At 39.5% G+C, this 17,819-nt stretch overlaps 2 protein-coding genes and 1 long non-coding RNA gene across 4 annotated transcripts in view; 1 reads left to right on the top strand and 2 right to left on the bottom strand.

The window, feature by feature from the left end:
* Positions 1-483: 483 nt before the first annotated feature.
* On the bottom strand, positions 484-7,140 carry cnn2 (calponin 2). Its single transcript, XM_067475725.1, has 7 exons — positions 6,966-7,140; positions 3,691-3,812; positions 3,511-3,577; positions 3,035-3,172; positions 2,788-2,904; positions 2,094-2,240; positions 484-1,775 (listed from the first exon to the last, which is right to left on the bottom strand). The coding sequence occupies exons 1-7, from the start codon at positions 7,020-7,022 to the stop codon at positions 1,470-1,472; spliced, it is 954 nt and encodes a 317-aa protein (XP_067331826.1). The 5' UTR covers positions 7,023-7,140; the 3' UTR covers positions 484-1,469.
* Positions 7,141-8,200: 1,060 nt separating this feature from the next.
* Positions 8,201-17,819, top strand: part of LOC137098952 (uncharacterized) — a 16,294-nt gene continuing 6,675 nt past the window's right edge. Inside the window, exons 1-2 of one of the 2 annotated variants that reach the window (XR_010910685.1) lie at positions 8,201-8,503; positions 10,265-10,414. This is a non-coding gene — a long non-coding RNA (uncharacterized lncRNA). The remainder of the gene's footprint in view (positions 8,504-10,264; positions 10,415-17,819) is intronic. The other variant, XR_010910686.1, reaches the window with a different exon arrangement.
* Positions 12,168-16,634, bottom strand: crsp7 (cofactor required for Sp1 transcriptional activation, subunit 7). Its single transcript, XM_067475721.1, has 3 exons — positions 16,111-16,634; positions 15,018-15,092; positions 12,168-14,922 (listed from the first exon to the last, which is right to left on the bottom strand). The coding sequence occupies exons 1-3, from the start codon at positions 16,180-16,182 to the stop codon at positions 13,195-13,197; spliced, it is 1,875 nt and encodes a 624-aa protein (XP_067331822.1). The 5' UTR covers positions 16,183-16,634; the 3' UTR covers positions 12,168-13,194.

Genomic DNA, 17,819 nt, shown 5'->3' with positions numbered 1-17,819 from the left:
TAAAAATTATGATCACGAGAGAAAATTATACATTTTGTTTCCTTTCAGCTTATCCCGTGAGTTCAGGGTCGTTACAGCGAATCATTGTCCGCCTGTTGATGTTGGCAGTTTTTATGCTGGATGCCCTTCCTGACACAACCTCCCCAATTTTATATTATATATATTTATTTCCCCCGGTGAACCAACCCTTTTAGAATATCTGTTTTTGTCTAAGAAGACAAATTGCTGTATATACACACAGCTATGCAATTATGAAACAGCAATACAAGTTTAGGACTGAGTAACACTGACCAAGAGCCAGTGTTACATAACCCTTCCTGTCTTAACACATCAACTCTGGTCATCTGGTTAGATCTGAGATCCTTCTAATGAAAATGCTTTTGTGCATTTACTGATGTATGTACATCATCTTTATTACATGATACATTGCTGGCTTATCCTTTGTGCCATATTCAATGTTTTACAAAGCAAACCCACACTACATAATGAATACACATCTTTATTACACAGTCTTCACAAAATACACTTTTCGGACATTTTACATTGGTCTAAAAAAAAAAAAAAAAAGAAAGATTCCAGAGGGGAAAAACTAGTCAAATACAAAATGTTATTCAGAGTCAAGTTACACGACACCCCCCATTCAAATCACAAATATGCATAAATAAGCAAATATAATCATATGATTGGTCTGCATAAACGTTCAGTGACAAAAAAAAAAAATCCAGTATTTTTTTTGGAATGTTCAAAACATCACTTGACTATTATTTCATCCACTCCCCCACTGCATGGTCTTTAATGGAAAGACAAACAAGCTTAATTCCAGCTTGAACGCTTATGCAAAGAAAGGAAAAATTTCCTCCAGACAGAAATGAATAGAACAAGAGAAAAGATTGCACATAAAAGATAAGACTGGTTTGTTCTAAAGAATTAATTTTGTTTCCTCATCTGTGCAAACCAAAACTCAACCGCTTCACTAATGTGTATGTCACAGACCAATACTGAAGGGAAACGAAAAACAATGTACAATCTCATTCACAGCAATAAACTGTCATTTACAGAGATGATAGAGATATTACAAACAAGCATGTGATGCTCGTGATGGTCATTTTCAAAAATCTCTATTATTTCACTTTGCTGCCATTACAAAATGTTGTGCTCTCTTAATTTAACTGATGGGTCAGCAAAAATCACTAAGTAAAACTGGCTGTGGTATATAAAAGAAGCAGCCTTTTTTGCTTTTGTGGCATTTTTAAATGTATAAAAAAACCAAAAAAACAAAACTAGTCCATTTTGATATGTTTGAGGAAGACAAATAGGGTTGAGAAAACATTTTCATACAATACTAAAAATATGTGGCACAAAAAAGGTGCAACATCCCTTGGATATAAAAAGAACACACACAAAAAAAAAAAACTGACATGAGGTCTTCTTACAGATTCTTCCTCAGCTTATCATCAGCTACCTTCTTCTTAGTAATCTGTTCCATCGTCTTGGTACGCATGCTCTTCTTCCTGGTAACCTTGGTAACCCTCGTCTTGATAATCTTGGATGTAGTCTCGGGCGCCACCTGCCCCATTATGTTCATCTTCAATGCCTTCAGCTTTTGGACAGTACTTTGCATCATAGATCTGGCGGCCCAAGCCAAAGTTTTGGCCACTCTGGTTGGCTCCCTGGCTGTAACCCATCTGAAGGGACATGGTGCTGTTGTCACACTTATCTGTGCCCAGTTTCTGGTCATAAATGGCACGCCTTGTCCCCGGAGCAGTCATGCCAGCCTGTTGTGGTAATAAGTACAAGAAAGTGAGAACCATATTGTATTAACTTTTATGGTTTTACAAACTAAAGATTGTAATCATTTTCCTGTATAGAACATTAACACACACAAACAAAAATCCAAAATAAACTCCTGACCTCCCTGAGTCCTGTTTAGCCTTTTTGACTACTAGGGGCTTTACAACTTTCTACAAGCCTAAACATGAGACCAGTTTACAACAGTGGAGGACAGGGGATAAGACAGAGGAAGACAGAGGTTTGTTTGCACTGCAGTCCTGTAATACTGCATTTTTGAAGAATGAGTTGGGAATATGTTATACCTGGCTCGCCCCCTTGTTGGTCCCCATCTGCAGACTGATAGTTGTGTTGTCCATTGGTGGCTGGATTTGAACTTTGGGGTCATATAAGTGCCTCCTTGTGCCATAAGCATTCATACCTGCCTGACTGGCACACTTGTTGGTCCCCATCTAAACAAACACACAACAGAACATATGTTATCATACTAGACTTGAAAAACAAAACAGTGCTTTAAACCAATTTGCAGTGGTAAAGTGTTATTTTAAATGAGTATGGTAGTAATGTCCAGTGAATCGTGACTCTGTGCAAATATGCTTTTACAGTTTCAGTCATGCCTCATAGCTTTATAAACAGTTACGCTGAGTTTTGTTTCGGCAACCCTCATATCTGCATGACATCTTTGTTTGCAACAGAAACAGTGACAATGCAGAGGCTTTAAAGGCCGTCAGAACAGTAAGCTGCTCCTATACAAAAAAAAAAAAAGATTGTACATGTGCTTGACATGAGATAACAAAACAACTTCTGCAGTAGTTTCACCACATGCAGTCATGAGCTCAGCTTGTCAAGTAGTGGAAATTTCAGCCCAAGATATCTAATTAAATGCATGTAACTGACTTAATAGTTTGTAGTACTGTCAACGCATTTAACCCTTATTGACAACTTACATACTACAACAGCTCTGAGTATTCGTGTCAGACCTGTAAAGACAAATTATACCTGTAGCCCAATGACACACTGTCCAGCCTTCATCTTCTCCTCATCAAACATTCTCTCCTGCTTGTCAGAATACTTCACCCCAATGTCCACCCGTGACTGACAGCCTTTTGTCTTGGCCTGAAGGAAAATACAATATTTAATGCTGTCATTGTGGATATCCATAAATTAAAATCACACACACTATGATAGTTACTAAGTATGTTTGTGATACAATGACAAAGCTGCCAGAGTGATTTTTAGGACTCACCATGCCAGCCAGGGCAAGCAGTGTTGTTTGGACCTGCGTCATGTTGCCGCTTTCAAACAGGTCATTGGCTTCAAAGATATCATGAGGCTTCAGGCCATAGGTAGTGATGGCTTTGATGAAGTTAGTCAGGTTTTCCAGCTAAAAGCACAATTTAAACAAGATACATTTACAGATGTCATTTCTGTTTGCAACAATAAGCTGCTGCCTATACAGTGTAGTATGATGTGGGTGACACATTATAAGCAACACTCCCAACAGTCAGGTATGACCATAACGTAGCATGGCTCAGTGAGCTGACACCCTACCACACACACCGCACACCATGGGAACAGAGGGACGATTTGCAAACAATATGTACTGTACAAAAGCAAGTCTAGCTGCATGTAACATCATCACTGATGTTAATGAACAGGGTGTTCAAACCACACCATTTACTCCACCCTCAATTTATTTTAAAAAAAAGTCAACTAATTCACCTGATGCCAGTTCAGTGATGACTGGTTGATCTTTTTCACAGATCCTGGTTGGAGCCTGTTGATAAGTCTGCGACAGGAAAAAGGAAAATATTTATGTTTAACAAACCACTGTGCATATTTCAACAAGTGATCAAGGCCAACATGGTGTAGCACAACTAAAGTTTTGGGATCTCCACTTACTCGCACAGAATGACTCCATTCTTTAGGCCTTTCTGGAAATCAGGGCCGATTTTTTGGCCAGTGATTTCTTCGATCCAGATCCTCAGTTCCTCTTCTTTCTGAGGGTCATACTTCTGTGCGATCTGTTTGGAGGGAGAGAGGTCAAAAGGTACTCGTGTTTGACGAAAAGTTAGAAGAACCAGTGCACATTCGCTTAACCGTAAAAGGTGTTCTTTACTCTCATTTTGTTTTTTACCCTTCCCTGTGACCTCACACTCATGTGTGCATAACAATAACTCACTCTTCATAAAATCACATAACATAAACTTGCGTATATTATGAGTGCATGTAATCAGGTTTCATGGTCAAACCTGACTGACTTTGTGTCAGTGTACAATGATATGTCTACAGAGGATCTTTTGTCTTATTTAAAATCACACAAAAGGTGAAACTGACATGACTTCATAAAAACACACACTTACAAACTCACACACGGATATCCTGTTTGGTTAAGTACAAAATTCTCCCTGAAGCACAGGAAAATGATTGCTGAAAAAGGGGGAGGCTGGCGAGTTTTAGCGGAGTTAAAATGGTGCAAAGATGGACTTTCTAGTGATGGTTGTCTGTGCTGAGATGCAATTTTGGTTTACAAGTGTGTTTTGACTGTTGACATAAGTGTAAGGAACATGCTAAACTTGGCTATGAAGGAGGCCATTAAAGAAGAAGCACAGTTGTAGCACAATCTGGTAAGCAGAAACAAGAACAAACATGATAAAGAACTGAGTAAAGTCAAGAGGTATACAATTTCTCCTCATCCAACAAAGGGCAAGGTTTCATATTACCTCTTTGCCAAATCAGAACCAAGCTTACGCCGTCTTTGAGGCCAATGACAAACTAAACTGCAATGTAACTTACTTCTATACATAGAAGTTGGCTGCACACTCACAGCTGGATGACTCTTAAGGAATTTCTATCTTCTAATTACACTCCATTTTAAGTGGCCACAAAGAATGCTTCAGATGTAATTTAAACAGACCAGCCAAACAAGAGGAATTTACCCCCACAGTGGTTGGATAAAAGAGTTAAATGAAGCTGCAAAAATACAAAACTGTGTGTGACAGTCCAACAAATGAATACAGACTGTGGTGACGGTCAACTGTTCAGTGTTGTATGAGTTACTAAGACATATGAGATGCTTGAAAGACATTACAGATTTTCTACATATTTAAACAAGGGGGGTTAGGATGAGCATTAATCTTTTAAATGCTCGATATTTTAAAGAGAGGGCTACGTCCCCAATGGCAGGAAATGCTACTCTAGCCCCCCCATCTCCTAAACCCCCACCTCCCTCCAAAGACATCCCTGGTAACACACAGAGGAAGTCTACATGTTTTCCTTACATCCTGCACACGTTATTCTGTGAAGAATTTAAGGGAGGGGACTTGACCCCCTTTCTCTTCCATACAAGGGCACAGCCAAAGAATGCAGATAGGGGGAGTAAAGTTAAAACAACAAAATAAAAAACGGCTCAAGGTGAGTTACAGAAACCGGTATGGATGTAGCCTATTAAAAACATTGAGCAAACCTTTTCCTGGGATTGATTGGGTATGACAACATTTTTCCCTTTTCAGTGAGAGAAAGGCAGAGGAGGCAAGTATGCAAGTACAGTACTTGTGTAAATGTACTTGCGTACAATTTTCAGGTTCTTTTACTCACTACATATATTTACAGCATTAGTAACTAGTGACCTTGTGTAGATTTCAATTCTTTATACAAAGATATAATTAACTAATAAATTGGCTTATGAATTAACCACCTGTCAGTTCATAATTTGGTTAAAATCATTACCAGCTGTGACATTTTTGTTTTATACCAAGTCCTTGGTAACTTTGGCCCTTATTTTTCATACGTTACCACAATTGTCACTTTTGAGAATCCAAATCAAATAATCTGGATGGACTCCAACATTTGTTTTATCAACAGCATCCCATTTAATACTGTTTATATATATATATATATATATATATATATATATATATATATATATATATATATATATATATATATATATATATATATATATATATATATATATATATATATATATATATATATATATATATATATATATATATATATATATATATATATATATATATATATATATTTTTTTTTTTTTTTTTCCATAGAGTGCTTATACATTTTAGAGCGTCCACATTTGTACTTGAACTTAATTACAGAATTTAAAGTGGTATTTCTACTTGTAGCTGTGGGTTTTTTTCCTAGGAAAATAATTTTGCACTTTTACTTGAGTGTTAGGTTTGTGTACTTCTACCGTCTCTGGAGAAACAGGAACCAGATTGGCCAAACAAATAGTCTTTTACACAGTAACAACACATTTATTCCCCGTATTTAAAAAGGAAAAGTTCTCGAAGTTGTGCAATGCAGTAACCCAGTACAAAATACACAAGTACCCAATAACGCGGCCAGGAAAGTAATCTCCAGTATCAGTGCTGGTATTTTAAGTGGATCCGGATGCACAGGCCTCTGTGGAGACAGATCTAAATAAACTTTCCTCATCAAGGCCACACTCACAAGATTACACATTAACAAAGGGGGGGGGGTCACTTTGGAGACCGGTCTGTGACTTGTGAGGGGTCAGTTAAAACAAAACATTTATTACAGGCCTAAGTAAGAAAAGGTTTCCCCTGTTCCACCGACATGAAAAGATAAAAGCGCAGAAAAGCAGCAAGACACCTTAGCACAAGGGGGGGACTCCCAGTATTTTAAAGGAGCAGCAGGAAGCGCAATAACGAGGCTGAATGGCATCCAGTGCAGACGCTAATGGGGGAATCACATTATCTGCTAATGCAGGTCACAACGCCGGGCAACGAGAAAATGCTGGAAACAGGAAAACAATGTTGCCACAACGGCTTAACCACGTCTTTTCTGAAAGGGACAACGCCCATCGTCACTTTTTAAGTCAGCGATTATCTCCTGCATGGAAAAAAAAAGATTCATCTTCTCGAGACGCGCAACTCCGAAATAAGTATAGCATACATCAGTGCAAGCTATTTTTATCCAAATAAAGTCTGTGTAAAATGATAAAAACCCGTCCAGCGCTTTGATCTCTGTTGACACTGCCTTTCCCTCCACTTCTAACTTCAACCTGGACACGCTTGTCAAAATGGAGGCCAGGTGACTGCGATAGTGGCGTTCTGACAAAAGCACAATGAGTGGACGATGGGAAGAAAAGTTCAAAACTTTTATGGGGTAAAAAAAATGTGTACACCTACCTTGTTTTTTACTTCTGCGGATAATCCATAGGCTGGACCTTTGTTAAAGGAAGCCATTGTCAAATTGTCGTGATTTTTTTTATTCAAGTTAAAACAGAGGAACTACTTGAGTATAAAAACTGCGCTTTATCTCCGACTTTCTCTTCCAATGAAACCTCGGAGTGAACTAAATACTTCCTCTCTCTGTTACGGCCGCCAATTAGAGCGCTCCCACGGTTTGTACCAAAGAGCGTCGACCGACGCGTCAAGATAGTTCACGGCTATACGTCAGTGCACCACAGGACGGTGTCAGGAGGGCTTAGAAATGCTTCTTATATGAGTCGACATCACTCAAGACATCAAAATTGTACATGAAATAGAATAACACAACTCGATAGTGTACAATTAGTAGGATGAAAAGATGTTTCCCTATTTTTTTCCTAGGTATATGCAAGTGTTCTCAAAACAACAGGATAAATAAACAGGATTTAGCATTGGTTTCTCCTTTTTACATAATATTAAGACTTTTATACCTGGGCAAAAGTTCACATAAAATATAAATAAGCAGGTAACTTCATAAACAAATATGACTATGACCGGTATTAGGCCACATGGCAGAGTTGATGCCTGCAGTATATGATGCATGCAAACGGAAACCAGGGAGGGAATGTGGTTAAGGTGCTGCATTTCTGCAGAGATCAAAGCACATGGACTCAACTGTGGTTGTGGCCATTTTGATGCACAAATGTGGCCTACTATTAGAAATTTGTGAAGCAGCTTTAAGTTCATTTTTACAACATCCAGCATGTAGTGCCTGCATGTTGGGCCAGATACTACATATCCACGGTATACTAAATCAGCTGTACATCGATGCAGCCACAGGGAATGACCTTACAAAGTCTGTATTACAGACAAGACTATGCCCTGGATAATACAGTCCAAAACACTAAATTTGATGGGGGTTTTGGGTGGAGGGGGCTGAGACCTGTTTCACATTAGAACTGAAACTGTACTTTGAGATGAAACCTATGAAACCGTTATTCTATCACACTGCTCATAAGTATCCAAAACATACGCCAGTTTCATCAATATGTACAGGTATATGATATATATTTCTCTTCACTGATGAACTTTAATCATAACTCTTTCATTATAACAATATCCAACGTGTCCATCATCGTCATCGTTTAGCTGCAGCGACTACGGAAGTACGCATACGAGAGTTTTCCTACTCCTCCTAAACTCATGCGCTTCTTTAATCGATCCCAAGCTCCACCTTTCCCCTTCTCTTCCTTAGGTCGCGATTGATATTAAAAAGTCCTTATATGGAAGGAAACTTCCCAAATTCCTGAATGGTGGGAGTGATCCATCCGTCCCACCCTGCATACCAGACGTGCAGTGGACGAGAGAAATTGTCGCATTTTTTTTGAATGACTGTCGATACAAAAAGAAAAAAGAGTTTCGAAGAACTTAACTCAGCACGTTGAGCTATCGAGGTGACGTAATGTCGCTGCCGTGAGGATTTTCATAGAATATACAACTTCTCTTCGCTTGACGAGGTTTTGTAAAACTGTTACAGTATAGCTGATTCTGCAGATTCTAATTCAAGACCACAAATTTCCAAGGCAGAATTGCTTTCTTCTGTATTTGTATTTGTTAGTACTTTCAGCAGGAAGGCTAGGGGATTTCTGTTCCTTCTTCTTTCCTCTGGTGAAATTAGTTTCACACAGAAGCTGAAACTGATCAGTGCCATGTTGCTTTTAAAAGGGAACTTGTATTTAATTTTCATGAACACATATTAAATTTGAATGATGAGGCCTTAAACAGAGAAACACATTTTCGCAGCGCTATGGGCAGTTTTGCAAATGACAACTTACCCTGAATGCATCAATACGTTTAGAAATAGTTGAGAGTACTGTAGCAAACCAAGGGGAGCTGGCGCTGAGACTGAGACTTGCGGGCACTGTGGATTGTGTGAGTTCTGTTCTGTTGCTGGGGTTTAGCCAGTGGATGGAGCTTGTGTTGACACAATGACTGTGAGTGCTGCTGCAGATGGCAATCAACAGTCGCTGTCTACTCCGTGATTTTGTTTAGTATGTCCTTAGCTAATTATTTCTCATACTGTGAGTCAAAACACAGAGATTGAGAAGAGGTTTCATCTTAAAAATCAACCTTAGGGAAATGTGGACTTGAGGACACTGAGATCCAGGATGTCCTTATACTGTAAATGTAAATAAATTATTTAAATTATTAATGAATTGTCAGAAAAACAACTGGCAAATATCTGCAATCGGATAAAAAGAACTTGTCAACACTGGTCGACAAATGGAAAAATCTCCTTTATTATACAAAAAAAAAAAATCACATCAATATCACATGCAAAACTGAAAATGTGATATACATGATTACATGTACTTGTAAAAAAGTTTATGCTGGTGAAACTATGCGCCCACTTAAACAAAAGAAGACACAAAACAGCCAGTGACTAGACATTTTATAGAGGCCAAACATTCTCTGTTGAATTTTTGGTTTTCTGGCTTATAACAAGTGAATTTGGGACAGAGAGGTGGTAACATCAATTCCGAGAGGCATTCTGGCTTTACATTTTTTAAAGCCTACAACCAAGAGGTTTTAATGAACATTTTAATATTTCAGAGTTTTTATCATTTTTCATGAAAACAATGGATTGATCTATATTCAGAAACGTGAACATTAATTTAAAAATGTAAAAACATTTTCCTTTAATAAACCCTTTTATTGTTTTTAACAATATAGTTTCACCTTTTTTGTTGATAATGTATAGCTAATAAAGAGAAAAATAATTTTTCTTTTTATCTCTGGACTCACACTACTTGATCACATTGTTGACTGTTGAATCAGCAACAGCACACCTCTCCTAAAAATATCTGCTCTCAATAAATAATTTGGTCACTTTTCCAAGAAAAAAATGCCAAATTATTTCTGGCTCCAACTTCTGAAATACAAGGGTTTGTCTGTGACACAGTGGGAGTAGCAATGTAAATATTCAATGTATTGAATTTACAGTGTAAATTGAGTAGCCTGTTTTTTTATTTGCTGCTCAGACAAGAAAAAAGCCTCATTACACTGAAGTCTGGGAAATGATATAACTGGCATTTTTAATTATCTTTTGATTTATAGGCAGACCAGGTAATGAGTTCGAGAAAATAATCGATCACAAAATAAAAGATTGGTTTAAGAACTACCAATATCCTCAGCCTTTTTACTTAATTGTTTCAACAAGATATATTTGGACAAGTTTAAACCCTTCTTAACACATGCTTTCAAATTGTACTCTACAGATCCCAGACAGAGAGAACAGATAGAAGGTGAAATCGTGTAGAAGTGATGATGTCGTCAGCCCAGGTGTCTCTCATCAGTCTGTGACGTTGTGTCTCCTCATAAACACAGCTGTATGTCCAAAGTTTTGTTGACAGGATTACGACAAAGAGGTGAGCAAAGGGCTGATTCAGAGTCTGAGATCAAAAAGACTCGGGGGGGGGTAGTTAACTCATGCTGATATCTGTGATGAGATTACATCAGCTCACTGACTCATAGAGAGTGACGTAGTTGTGATACCCATGAGTCTATGAAACCGATATCCCATTTCTATTAAGATTAATGGTGATAGTAAAAGAGCCCAAGGAAACTTCTAGAACTTCTAAGGAAGATTTGTTTTCACTTAATAGCACCTGAGAGAAAGGGCAATATTGTTCAAGTAATTCTCACTGAACTAATTAAAAATAAATAAATTACTTTACTGATCCCACGAGGAAATTGTTGTGGACATCTCCCAATCAAGGAGCCGCTACCTCTTGTGGCTTCACTGTTTTGTCCAAGAATACATGGGCAGAAGGAGCTTGGGGCTTAATCACCAGTGGAGCTATAACCACCCCCAGTTAGTTATACCACCAAACTATTTCATCACATTGATGCAGATAAGAGACAAATACACAATGTGCACCCCCCCATGGATGAATTGGGAAAGTACAACAAATTACAGCATAAAACTTCTACAGTGAGGTCACCCAACAAAAATAGAGCTCAGACTGACCATTTAGTTTCAATAAGAGAACATCCAAGGATGACAATACTGAAAGCAATAACGCTGTAAAAGACCCACAAGTCAGTCAACTGAGCTCAAGATTTAGATATTTTATTTTTCAAACAATTGAGAGATGTTAAACACTGAACAAATAAAGATGCTCCAGTCAAAACTCCAGAAAACAGATTCTTCTCAACCAGTTGTAGCACTTTTCCTTTATTGCCAGTTGCATTGTGCAGTTTCTCATTGTCTGCAGCTTCACCCTCACTTGATCAGTGTATACAAAAAGTTAACAGAAACGGTGCATATACCAGCGTCATGTTGACCATGGGATTTGGAATTCTCGCACATAAACCCAGATCCATGGACAGGCGTGTTTTATGCGGAAGCAAATCCAGATTAACCGTTTGCCAAGGCACATTGGTAGGGATGAATGATTAAAAGATTGTATGGACAGAAAGGCTACACAGAAGCCCATCCTAATTTAAATCATGTGAGAAAAAGTGGTAATGACTGATGAATACAAAGGAAATTAAATTAAGTTAGTTCTCACATTAAAAAAAGGCCAAGAATCTCTGATGCACACAGCTGTTTCTCTCCTTTTGTTTTCGGCATTTAAAATTTGAAGCAAAAATGCTACTTCAAAACAGCATTTTCTAAACACTTAACAGCATTTGAAGGAACATTAATAGCTGAAACTCTAAATAAACTACGGACAATGTGACTGTAACTTGTGGGACCATCAGGTACTGTTCACACTTGAATTAAGTTATTGACGAAATGGCCAAATGTTGTCTACTTATGTACAAGTGCATAAGAGGTCTCAAACATACATTCATTAAGGCTTTTTAACACAAATATATTGTGATGGTGTTTGAAAAGGCAAAACATGTAAAAGAACGCAAAGTGAGTCCCAGCATTAGAACTTTTCATTGTTTTTGTGTGTCAAGTGCGAGTATTGATCCAAAGCATCTGATCTGACATGATAGTTTAGGCTTGGAGGAGAATTATTTGGTGACAATTTTAACCCGAGTAAAGTTTGAAGTAGCATAACACTTTTGTTGGAACTATTTGAAATCAAATTTTCAGCATAATTTTCACCTTGGATTTTGACATGGCATAGACATACAAGAACTGTGCGATGAGAGAGAGAGAGAGAGAGAGAGAGAGAGAGAGAGAGAGAGAGAGAGAGAGAGAGAGAGAGAGAGAGAGAGAGAGAGAGAGAGAGAGAGAGAGAGAGAGAGAGAGAGAGAGAGAGAGAGAGAGAGCGCGCATGAGTAAGTAAAGGGTGGAGTATGGAATGTTAATATCCAAATATACTGGCTAATCTTAAAGAAAGACCATGCAAAAACAATTGTATGCCTCCTTTAAAATTAAAGATTAGGCTGAGAACATTGTGATGCAAACTCTCACCCCCCCACACACCAAAAACAAACAAACAAAAAAAAAAAAAAGCACAGAAAAAATAAGGAGGGGGGGGGACTACAGGTTGTTGAATGTTTTGATGAATGCCTCACAAATGAACTTGTCAATAATAAATAGATGTATGCATGGTAAGAAATATAATTTACTCTATATCTCACATAAAGCTTCTTGTAAATGCCAAATATGCTCCAGTATTTTATACACTGGACATGTTCAGCTCTACCTGTGCTAGATGAACTATCAACACCTTTCTGGGCACCAACATGGCAGTCTGGTCTGGACAGGACAGCTAAACCCCAACCTTCCCTCAATTTTAACCCTAGATTGTAATTCCTCATTGGAAAATAGAAGGGAAAGGAAGAGGCCAGTATCACCCCAATCAGCCTGAAAGAGATATAAAATTCTGAAAATTACTAATTCACATCATAACTTTCTGGTTGTCTAGGATAATTCTGTCTTCTTTTTTGCTTTCTATATTAGTAGCAGCACTCTGCAACTAGGGCCTCATAATTCCTGTGACTTTCAGTTTGAAAAATAAAACAGAAACAGCCCTTGGTATTACAAACTCAACTATTCTTTTAATCTCTACTCTTTATATCAAAATCTCGACAGATTATCACAGAAAAAGGAAGAGGCGTGAGGGGGAGTTTAGCAGGCCTGGCTTTTGCCAAACTCACAGCGGACAAACAAAATCATAATATATTTGTGTCTGTGAAGAGACAAAGAAAGGAGTGGAAAAGGAGAGCAACCCTCTTAAACACCTTAGTCTAGGCAAACATATGGCAGGATGTTCAATTTGCTTTCATCCCCATGAGGGTCCAATGATATGCACTCTGTCCAATCATACCAGATGCCCTTGGTGTCATAACAGCCATTAACCCCTGGCCAGTGTTGGGTGTGTATTCTCTCCAGGTCCTCGTCTTTCAACTCCCGGCTCATGCCTGGTAAATCCCCTACTGAGCTGTCTGTCTGCAGAACATGAGTTTTCCTCGACTCCTTAATTTCCCGTTCTTCCCTTTTCAGATACTCTGACATGAAAAAGTGTGCACTAGGGGCCTGAACCCCTGACGAGTTGAGCACATTGCTCTGAAGGTTCAAGTAGGACTGGATAATTTCATTTCTGGACAGCTCCTTCCAGTTTGTTTGATGGAAAGGGTTAGGGCTGGGACCAGGGGCTGGGGCTGGGGCTGGAGCTGGGGCTGGAGCTGGGGCTAGGGTTGAGGCTGGGGGCTGGGGCAGGGCAGAGGGCAGTTGTACAGTGCTTTCAGTTCTCTGTCTAGACTCAGCAGGGTCAGGAGTGGGGACTTCCTCTGTTTGGGAAGGTTCTTTATGTACCAGAGGTTTGATCTGACCTGTGACGGGGTCAAATGTCAGTCTGCGTTCTTTTAACCGTACAGGTTTAGATATGTCCTCTATTTTCTGGCCATCTAAATTGACAGAGTAGTCTCTCGATCTGTACTTCCGCCTTTTATGCTCTGAGCTGGGGACTGTTGTCCCGTCTGTGTCATCAGACACAGCCGTGGCTGCCTCAGAAGTCTGCCTGTGTAGTTCTGAATTCTGATGGGCAAGAGAGGGTGAAAGGGAAGCTGATGGGGATTCCAGTGTTGCAGATATGTCTTGTGATAGGCAATGAGAGGGGACCTCTGGTGAACTGGTCCAGTGCATTGACGACCTATGAGAAGAATGCGGCAGCTTGTCAGGATAGGATGCTTGGGCTGGGGAGGATATAGGCTGGGGCAAAGACAAGGGAGAGTCTCTAGAGGAAGGGCTAGGAATAGGCGTTCCTTTTGGTGCATATGCTGAAGAGCGCTTGGTCACTGTGTCTTGCTTCATGCTCCTGGGACTGGAAGAGAGGCCACGGGGACTTTTGGCTTGATAATAGGCCATCCCACCTTCATCCAATCGAGCCTGTTGCTGCATGACTGCAACCTTGATCAATGAGGAAGTGCTAGGTATCTTTGCAACACCAGGGGAGCTGGGACGAGGCTTGACAGCATTGACTGGAATTCTGTTGATTTTATCATTATCAAGGTGCTCTATTCGAGATCTGTCAGGAGATGGAACTACCTCCCGTTCAGGCAGGGCATCTGGACTGCCAACAATCCCATTGGTAGGTGGTGGTAAAACAGAGTTGTCATACAAAGACACCTTGGAGATTTTTTCTGGTAAGTGCACCCCACTGTCTCTGTGCTCTGCCCGGCGCTTGCGGCCACTTGATTTCTCCGCTTTTGGGGAGTATGTGTTGTGAACATCATTTCTGATTTTGGCTTCAGTGGCACTCTGTCCCGACGTAGACATATCAGGAGGAGAAGCATCCGTTCTGCCAGGGTGAGAACTGCCATTGGTAGAACCAGGGGCACTTGCAGTCACAGCTGGGCCAGGTTCAATTAACTTTTGCCAGTTCCTTAACAGTTTCTTAGCACGCTTTGCAAGGTCTTCATCCTTGGTCTTCTTCCTTACATCATTGATTAATTTTCCTAGTCGAGTTTCCTAAATAGATAATGTTTTTGAGTTAGATTCAAATTAAGCAACTAAATGTCTACACAGAGCAGTAGTTAATGTTCATGTATGGTCAGTTAGCTTACCTCAAGTGCTTCTTTGGTGATTGGATACTTTTCAAGACAGGCAATTACCTCCAATACAACCACCATGTTGCATATCTGCAAGAAGGATATACAAACATTTTCTTTCAGTTTACCTACACAGAAAAGAATTACTAAATAGGTCTATTGAACTGGCCTACAATCACAGTTTACAGTAATAATAGCAATGGAAGTCATAGTTAAATAAGGATTTTACTGTGATGCTCAACATGGGCTAGTACTTATACAAACTTAAAGCCCCTGAATCGTGCCTGCAACGTGTAAATGAATACAAGTTAGCTGACAAGTTAGCCTGGAAAACATGAGCATGTCTGTTTGAGAGCCACAGAACGACGTTGAAAAAGCGGAGATGGCAAAATGTCAACTAAAAAAACCCTAATCACTGCTAATGTTTTAACAAAAGGTAGTGCATTCACAAAAAGAGAATGAATCTATAAACGTGTCAATTTAAAAGACTTGATGTTGCGGACAAAGTCGATCTGTGTGGAGGGGCAGAAGACTTACCTGTGATAGCCGAATTGGCTCAGGATAGAATTGCACTAACTTGAGAAGAAGGGATCCGACTATTTCCTAAAACGTAGCTTTAGCAGTTCAAGCTACTACTTAGCTAAGTACGTCCCACACTTCGTAATATGGAAGAAACAGTGTAAACCGAAACTCTTTCCTGTTTATATAAATTATAGATCATATAATAGTTAAATAAGTAACGCTAGTCCCATGTTACATGGATGCTTTACGGTCTTTGTTAACGTTACCGTTAAATACTCTTAATTCGCTTGGCGTTAAGGCTAGGCTAGCAACTTGCATGCTATGTAAACCAGATAGCTAACAACTGACCGACCAATGTAACGCATTACCTAGCCTCACAAGCTGTCAACTGAAGAGCGCAGCGTCGCTCTGCCTTTCCTGAACATTCAACATTTCGCCGCTTACCCGGAACATAAAACATTCATTTAAAAAAGCAACAACCAGCTAACTGACATCTGTTGTGCGAACTGCCTTGTCGACTTTGCCGGAGTGCAGGTAAACAAGCTAACGTCGGCTAGCTAGCCCTGATAGCATTAGCGTTACTCACATTGCTCTGACTGTCGATGGCCTGCAGCAGCCGGTCCCTCATCTGCTGCGGGGTTGCTGAGACCGTTGTCATTGCCTGTTCGATGAGACCCGGAGGATGGAGGGAGGAATCCTCCAAAATAAATACCGGATGACAATGGTGACTCAAAAGCCGCTGCGGTAACACTTGAGGCGTCCGAACAGCATATTCTTCTGTCGCCTGTAAGGTAGACGGCTCAGTTTATCTCACATGGAGTGGGAAATGTGTGTGCTGTGTTGACCGTTGCCTGCTGCCTCCTCGGCGCTCTAGCGATTCACTACCAGCTGCTGGATGTCTCACCGGCCTCCTGCTGCATGCTGGGATACGATGTCTACGCTTTGACGTCTGCACGCAGACAAGTAAACAGTTGTGTCGTACACCTACGCTCCTCTGTCGACACCACTGCTTCTTTTGAGTGTCCCACTAATCTAAAAATTGGTTTTATAAATACATTACTGGGTAACTACATTTGAAACAATGTCTAAAAAGAGCCGCGAATGAAAAATGACTACAGTCACAATTTCTCGGAGCCCAAGGTGGTATTTTAAATCGCAAAAATAACAACGTCTCAGACGCTCAAAACGTGTTTGTTCTCACTGATAACTGGAACGATGTGTGTCAGAATCGTTTAATGTTAAACTTTGAAAGCAAGCTTCACTTCGATGGGCTGTTCTCCGTCTACATTTGGGTGCAAACGTTTGCATCCCCGCATTTTAAAATGATAAAAAGACTATTTGTCATCAACATAATATTCAGTGCACAATTAGTTAATATAAATGTTTCTTTAACAGAAATTAAAGCTAATTTTAATTAATCAAGGTGATGCAAACTCTTGCACTTTTTTTTTGTTTGTTTGTTTTTGTCCCTTCGGCTTATCCTGACTTCAAGGTCGCTACGTGTTTGTCTGCATGCTGATTTGGCACACTTTCTTTAGGCCGGAATACCTTTCCTGACGCAACCCTCCCCGAATTCTACCGGGCTTGGGACCGGCAATGCACGGCTGGGGATGGGCTGTTGGGGGTTCAATGTCTTGCCCAGGGGCGCGAACCTCCACTGAATTAATTGTAATTATTTTACTTTACATTTTTTTCTATTCCCCGTTGACCATTTTAGTTACTTCAGATAATGAATAAACATTTGCACTAACTGAATGCACATTATTCTAGTTGGAGTTTAGGGCTAAGTTTGCATTGCCCTAAATGGAATTTCAGTGTAAGGGTAGTACAAAGCTAGTCTTGTGCAAATGTTCCTTCATCATCAGAAAGGAGTAATGCAAAAAGTTATCTAGCTAATTCTGTATTAAATATTATGTTGAAAAAAACTCATGTTATACTCTTTTTACCATTTCAAGTTAAATAAACAAAAAAACTTTTGTACCTAACTGCACTAAAGTTCCAGATTGTATGACTGTGAGTAGCTCAGAAAATATTGCGAGTTACAATGTTTAAAGATAAGCATTAGGTAAGGTAAACATTCAAATAAATATTTCACATACTGTAGATATGTTTATGAAAACAAGTATTATGATCAACATTGATAACTCTAATTACAGAAGTCAACCAGCAGATGGAGCTCACTACTTGAGCAAACACATGAAAACCTACTCAAACATGATCAGGAATCCCACGTAGAGAGAAAAGACAAATCTTAGCACCACTTGCCTTGGTCATTACTTATGTCAAATCCATCCC

Source organism: Channa argus, chromosome 14 (genome assembly GCF_033026475.1).
Source record: "Channa argus isolate prfri chromosome 14, Channa argus male v1.0, whole genome shotgun sequence".
In the NCBI taxonomy this organism is placed as follows: domain Eukaryota; kingdom Metazoa; phylum Chordata; class Actinopteri; order Anabantiformes; family Channidae; genus Channa; species Channa argus.
This window is presented reverse-complemented; position numbering and strand designations above follow the sequence as displayed.

Coding starts and splice junctions, on each gene's coding strand:
- cnn2 (XM_067475725.1), bottom strand. CDS start 7,022: ATGGCTTCCTTTAACAAAGGTCCAGCCTATGGATTATCCGCAGAAGTA. Junction 3,813..6,965: donor CCGCAGAAGTAAAAAACAAG/GTAGGTGTACAC, acceptor CCCTCCAAACAG/ATCGCACAGAAGTATGACCC. Junction 3,578..3,690: donor AATGGAGTCATTCTGTGCGA/GTAAGTGGAGAT, acceptor TTCCTGTCGCAG/ACTTATCAACAGGCTCCAAC.
- crsp7 (XM_067475721.1), bottom strand. CDS start 16,182: ATGACAACGGTCTCAGCAACCCCGCAGCAGATGAGGGACCGGCTGCTG. Junction 15,093..16,110: donor CCATCGACAGTCAGAGCAAT/GTGAGTAACGCT, acceptor TCCTTCTTGCAG/ATATGCAACATGGTGGTTGT. Junction 14,923..15,017: donor TCACCAAAGAAGCACTTGAG/GTAAGCTAACTG, acceptor TTATCTATTTAG/GAAACTCGACTAGGAAAATT.